General features: G+C 48.9%; 1 protein-coding gene across 1 annotated transcript in view; it reads left to right on the top strand.

Moving 5' to 3' along the window:
• Positions 1–2609: 2609 nt before the first annotated feature.
• The window catches only part of DYNC1H1 (dynein cytoplasmic 1 heavy chain 1), a 137835-nt gene continuing 133908 nt past the window's right edge, over positions 2610–6536 (top strand). The window contains exon 1 of the mRNA XM_073610253.1: positions 2610–2908. Coding sequence (XP_073466354.1) covers positions 2659–2908 — 250 coding nt within the window. The 5' untranslated portion in view covers positions 2610–2658. The remainder of the gene's footprint in view (positions 2909–6536) is intronic.

The following is a 6536-nucleotide window of genomic DNA, read 5'->3' as shown; positions in this document are numbered from 1 at the left end:
GATCTGTCTATCAAAGTGCCCGGACAAGGGGGAGGGGCTGTATGTGACGGCGCACAGCGGGGAACACACAGCTACTGAAATGAAAGCTGTGATGTTCCCAGTGCTGTAATCAAACAGGCGGCGGCGGCTCTCCTCTCCCTTCACTGGCTGCAATGGGGACACAGGCTGCACTACTGCAGTCTCTGATCATCTCCTGTATTATGTCTGCAGTCTCTGATCATCTCCTGTACTATGTCTGCAGTCTCTGATCATCTCCTGTGCTATGTCTGCAGTCTCTGATCATCTCCTGTACTATGTCTGCAGTCTCTGATCATCTCCTGTGCTATGTCTGCAGTCTCTGATCATCTCCTGTACTATGTCTGCAGTCTCTGATCATCTCCTGTGCTATGTCTGCAGTCTCTGATCATCTCCTGTACTATGTCTGCAGTCTCTGATCATCTCCTGTGCTATGTCTGCAGTCTCTGATCATCTCCTGTACTATGTCTGCAGTCTCTGATCATCTCCTGTGCTATGTCTGCAGTCTCTGATCATCTCCTGTACTATGTCTGCAGTCTCTGATCATCTCTTGTATTATGTCTGCAGTCTCTGATCATCTCCTGTATTATGTCTGCAGTCTCTGATCATCTCCTGTATTATGTCTGCAGTCTCTGATCATCTCCTGTACTATGTCTGCAGTCTCTGACCATCTCCTGTACTATGTCTACAGTCTCTGATCATCTCCTGTACTATGTCTACAGTCTCTGATCATCTCCTGTACTATGTCTGCAGTCTCTGATCATCTCCTGTACTATGTCTGCAGTCTCTGATCATCTCTTGTATTATGTCTGCAGTCTCTGACCATCTCCTGTATTATGTCTGCAGTCTCTGATCATCTCCTGTATTATGTCTGCAGTCTCTGATCATCTCCTGTATTATGTCTGCAGTCTCTGATCATCTCCTGTACTATGTCTGCAGTCTCTGATCATCTCTTGTATTATGTCTGCAGTCTCTGATCATCTCTTGTATTATGTCTGCAGTCTCTGATCATCTCCTGTATTATGTCTGCAGTCTCTGATCATCTCCTGTATTATGTCTGCAGTCTCTGATCATCTCCTGTACTATGTCTACAGTCTCTGATCATCTCCTGTATTATGTCTGCAGTCTCTGATCATCTCCTGTACTATGTCTGCAGTCTCTGATCATCTCCTGTATTATGTCTGCAGTCTCTGATCATCTCCTGTACTATGTCTGCAGTCTCTGATCATCTCCTGTATAAAAATATTTTTAAAAACATTCACTTTCGGTAATGGTTTCGGTTTTCGGGATCAAGGAAGATTTATTTTCGGTATCGGTTTTGGCACCAAAAAACCCATTCGGTGCATCCCTAGTAACCTGTAGACATTTTTAAAGTGTCACCTATGGAGATTTTATTTTAGTAACGTAGTTTTGCGCCATTCCACAAGTGTGCACAATTCTAAAGTGTGACATGTTTGGTATCTATTTACTCGGCGTGACATCATCTTTTATATTAACCAAAAAATTAGGTTTGGTTTTTATGATGTTTTTTTTTTTTTTTTTGCATTAAAATGCATTAAAGTGTATTTTTTCACAAAAAAATTGTGTTTGAATAAATTCCTGCGCAAATACCATGTGACATAAAAAAATTGCAATGACCGCCATTTTATTCTCTAGGGTCTTTGCTAAAAATAAATATGTGTAATTTTTTGGGGGGTTTTGAGTAATTTTTTTTGCAAACAAATGATAATTTTACAAAGGTCAGATTCCGTGTGGATGGGAAGTGGTTATGTTGAACGGCTTGCTGTGTGTATAACGTGTGACGAACGTGCGTCCGCCCTGCGCTACCTGTGATTGGAGGCCTAAAATGTGCGACAAATTCGCCGGAACACATGAAGCTCAACGCCAAAAAAAAAAAAAAAGTTCCTCCTGCTTCCTTCGGTGTGCTTGATGTGCGTACGGCGGACTTAAGTGTGTGCAAAAATGCACAGAAAAAAAAAATGGTGCGTTTATGAGGCGCTGGGCGTGAATCCAGCCTGACAGTATGGTGGATGGAGAAGGGGGTGTGGCACTGTGGCAGTGGGCGGGACTAGGAAGCAGCTACTTTCACAGTGATAATATGAAGAGAGACGGAAAAGGGGGTGTGGCACAGTGGGAGGGGCCGGGATAGGCTGACATACATAGAGACAATAGATGACATCAGGGGCGTGGCACAGGGACAATAAGCGGCGCGGTGGCGGCGGCTCCTCCCTCCTCCATATCGCTGTGTAATACTGCGGCAGGAGCGGTGCATGCCGGGACACGTAGTCCACTCCCTGTGCTAAGCTTGGCTGGAGCAGAGTGAGAGGACTACAATCCCAGAATCCCCTTCTCCCCAGTTACTTGTCCCCGCCTACTTCTCCTTCTCAGTCCCGTCACATGTCTGGCTCCTCCTCCTCCTTCTTCCCATTTGTCCATCCGGTCTTCCCTCCTCCCCTTCCCCCTGATTGGTGTGTTACGGTGTTGGCCCCTCCCCTCGGTGTGTGCGGCCCCTCCTTCCCTTCCCCCTGATTGGTGTGTGTCGGTGTTGGCTCCTCCCCTCGGTGTGTGCGGCCCCTCCTCCTCCCATATGTAGAGTCCCCGCCCCTCCTGTCCTGTCACTCTCCCCCGGAGATCGGATCGGAGATGGCGGACCCGGGCGGAGTGTCGGAGGAGGCCGGGAATGTGGAGGTGTCGGCGGTGCAGAACGTAGCGGACCCCTCGGTATTACAGAAATATATCCGGAAGTTGGTGCCGCTCCTGTTGGAGGATGGAGGGGAGGCGCCGGCCGCTCTGGAGTCCGCGCTGGAGGAGAAGAGCGCCATGGAGGAGATGAGGAAATTCCTCTCCGAACCGCAAATACACACCGTGCTGGTAGAGAGGAGCACACTGAAGGGTGAGCGGGGGGAGGGGATCGGTACTCCGGGGGGAGGGGAGCCGCCCAGTGATGGGCACGCCGGTCCTGATTGGTCCTCCGATCACACGGGGGCGCTGTGGTCTGTCAAACTCCAAAAACGTCACTTCCGGTTTTTTGTAAACCATCAGTAATCGGAGATTGTGATGAATTTCTGTTTGGACAAAACACGATCATCGGAATACCGTCCGGTGCGGGGAGATTGAGCTGTTTTGACAGATTAGGCGACCCGTCAGAATGTGTAACGGAAGTGACGTTCCGTCGCCGCCATCTTGCTACACCCAGCCCTCCTCCATAGGATACACTGAGAAGGGGGAAAGCGGACATCTTGTTACACCCACCGGAGTTTAGCATTTTTCACTTATTTTTAACAGTAAAGTGAGTTTATATAGTGAAATGCATTACTTAGAACACTGACTGGTTAGATGTTGAATCTTAAAAGCAGCAAACTTCTGTCAGATCAGCCAACCTGTGAGATCAGCAGGCTCGCCGCTGCTTTTAAAGTTCAACATCAAACCAGTCAGTCGGAGTTCTAAGTTCTCTATTTCACGATATAAACTCACTTTACTGTGTAAAATGCAAAACTCCGGTGGGTGTAACAAGATGTCCGCTTTCCCCCCTTCTCAGTGTATCCTTACTATGGAGGAGTGCAGGGTGTAGCAAGATGGCGGTGACGGAATGTCGCTTCCGTTACACATTGACGGGTCGCCTAATCTGACGAAACACCGGTACAGGAAGATTGAGGTGTTTTGACAGCACAGCATTTAACGAGGACAAAGTTGTCACCGCCTCGGAGGCGGCCATTTTCTTGGTTATGATCGGTGCGGAGTAACAATCTCCACTCATAATGTCGTGTACCGGACTGTATTCGGGGGTTTTTGTCCAACCGCCAATTCGTCAAAATCTCCAATTACTGATGGTTTAAGCACTTTGAAGAGCAATATTGTTTTGTCAGTAGCTAGCCGCCATAACCCCCGGTATCCTCTTCTTCAGCGGGTGGTCTGCTACAAGATATAAACTCTCAGAGGCGGTTTTGCCGCAAGATCACTTTTATCTTTGGCGGGAGAGGAGGCCCGCCCCGCCCCCCCAGCTCGCGCACAAAAGCGAATGCATACATGAGTAGCGCCCGCATATGAAGACGTGTGACCGGATCCCCTCCCCCCCCAAACATGTGACCCGATCCCCCGGCAATTCTCACCCCGCGGGGCGCCCACCATCTCACATATAGAGGTGGGGGAAGTATGAATGTTTGAAACTGATTTTTTTTTTTTTTTTTTTTTTTTCCATCCAAGTCCTAATAAACTTTTTTTATTCAGCATTTATTTTGCTAATTGTCAGACTTCTTGGACTTGGCGAAGCACTGACTTATTTGGTGAGTTGGTGGAAAGTATTTTGGGCCTCATTTTGAAAACCGCCTTTAGTAATACTCCAATTTTTATTTCTTATTGGCCACCTGTGGGCGTGGCTTGCCTGCGGTCCCCGCCTGTGGGCGTGGCTTGCCTGTGGCCCCCCCCCCCAGCGGCCCCCCTGTGACATGTTCACACGCTTGTGTTGGGTAGAAGGGATTAAAGCAGGTGGTGATTGGATGATGTGGCGCCTCCTCACCGCTGTTCAAATGCCCCCTGAAGAGCAATCAGAATCGCAATCTCCCTTTAGAGAGCTCCTGTGTAAACAAGCTCTGAGAGCGATGCTGTTAGTTTAAATCCCTCCACAGATCGCTCTTTGGGGGGGGGGGGGGGCGGATGGGGGGGTTAGCGGCCTGAACCCCCTGGCACCGGGTTTGTGGTTTAGTACAATGGAGGAGATTGTTGGTTCATATTTGGGGTGAATAGACGTTGGGTGACCCCCCATGACACGTGACCGTTCTGTTTTCAGCATGCGTGTGTCTTCTATATCACTGCGGGGTGTAAATGTTCCCGATGGTGACACAGCGATCGCTCATCTCCACTTTATTTGATGCTGAAGATTCTTTAGGGTGTGCCGGGCTGCATTGCACTATGAAAGGAGAAACTCGCACAGGACGCTTTTCAAAGTCTCTTCCCAAGGCGTGTTCTGTCACATGTCATGTATGTGAGTGGACTCTATAGGAAGGCGTGTTCTGTCACATGTCATGCATGTGAGTGGACTCTATAGGAAGGCGTGTTCTGTCACGTGTCATGTATGTGAGAGGACTCCATAGGAAGGCGTGTTCTGTCACGTGTCATGTATGTGAGTGGACTCTATAGGAAGGCGTGTTCTGTCACGTGTCATGTATGTGAGTGGACTCTATAGGAAGGCGTGTTCTGTCACGTGTCATGTATGTGAGAGGACTCTATAGGAAGGCGTGTTCTGTCACGTGTCATGTATGTGAGTGGACTCCATAGGAAGGCGTGTTCTGTCACGTGTCACGTATGTGAGTGGACTCCATAGGAAGGCGTGTTCTGTCACGTGTCATGCATGTGAGTGGACTCCATAGGAAGGCGTGTTCTGTCACGTGTCATGTATGTGAGTGGACTCTATAGGAAGGCGTGTTCTGTCACGTGTCATGTATGTGAGTGGACTCTATAGGAAGGCGTGTTCTGTCACGTGTCATGTATGTGAGAGGACTCTATAGGAAGGCGTGTTCTGTCACGTGTCATGTATGTGAGTGGACTCCATAGGAAGGCGTGTTCTGTCACGTGTCACGTATGTGAGTGGACTCCATAGGAAGGCGTGTTCTGTCACGTGTCATGCATGTGAGTGGACTCCATAGGAAGGCGTGTTCTGTCACGTGTCATGTATGTGAGTGGACTCCATAGGAAGGCGTGTTCTGTCACGTGTCATGTATGTGAGTGGACTCCACAGGAAGGCGTGTTCTGTCACGTGTCATGTATGTGAGTGGACTCCATAGGAAGGCGTGTTCTGTCACGTGTCACGTATGTGAGTGGACTCCATAGGAAGGCGTGTTCTGTCACGTATGTGAGAGGACTCCATAGGAAGGTGTGTTCTGTCACGTGTCATGTATGTGAGTGGACTCCATAGGAAGGCGTGTTCTGTCACGTGTCATGTATGTGAGTGGACTCCATAGGAAGGCGTGTTCTGTCACGTATGTGAGAGGACTCCATAGGAAGGCGTGTTCTGTCACATGTCATGCATGTGAGAGGACTCCATAGGAAGGCGTGTTCTGTCACGTGTCATGTATGTGAGTGGACTCTATAGGAAGGCGTGTTCTGTCACGTATGTGAGTGGACTCTATAGGAAGGCGTGTTCTGTCACGTGTCATGTATGTGAGTGGACTCTATAGGAAGGCGTGTTCTGTCACGTGTCATGTATGTGAGAGGACTCCATAGGAAGGCGTGTTCTGTCACGTGTCATGTATGTGAGTGGACTCTATAGGAAGGCGTGTTCTGTCACGTGTCATGTATGTGAGTGGACTCTATAGGAAGGCGTGTTCTGTCACGTGTCATGTATGTGAGAGGACTCTATAGGAAGGCGTGTTCTGTCACGTGTCATGTATGTGAGTGGACTCCATAGGAAGGCGTGTTCTGTCACGTATGTGAGTGGACTCCATAGGAAGGCGTGTTCTGTCACGTGTCACGCATGTGAGTGGACTCCATAGGAAGGCGTGTTCTGTCACGTGTCATGCATGTGA

Source organism: Aquarana catesbeiana, linkage group LG13 (genome assembly GCF_042186555.1).
Source record: "Aquarana catesbeiana isolate 2022-GZ linkage group LG13, ASM4218655v1, whole genome shotgun sequence".
Lineage (NCBI taxonomy): Eukaryota > Metazoa > Chordata > Amphibia > Anura > Ranidae > Aquarana > Aquarana catesbeiana.
This window is presented reverse-complemented; position numbering and strand designations above follow the sequence as displayed.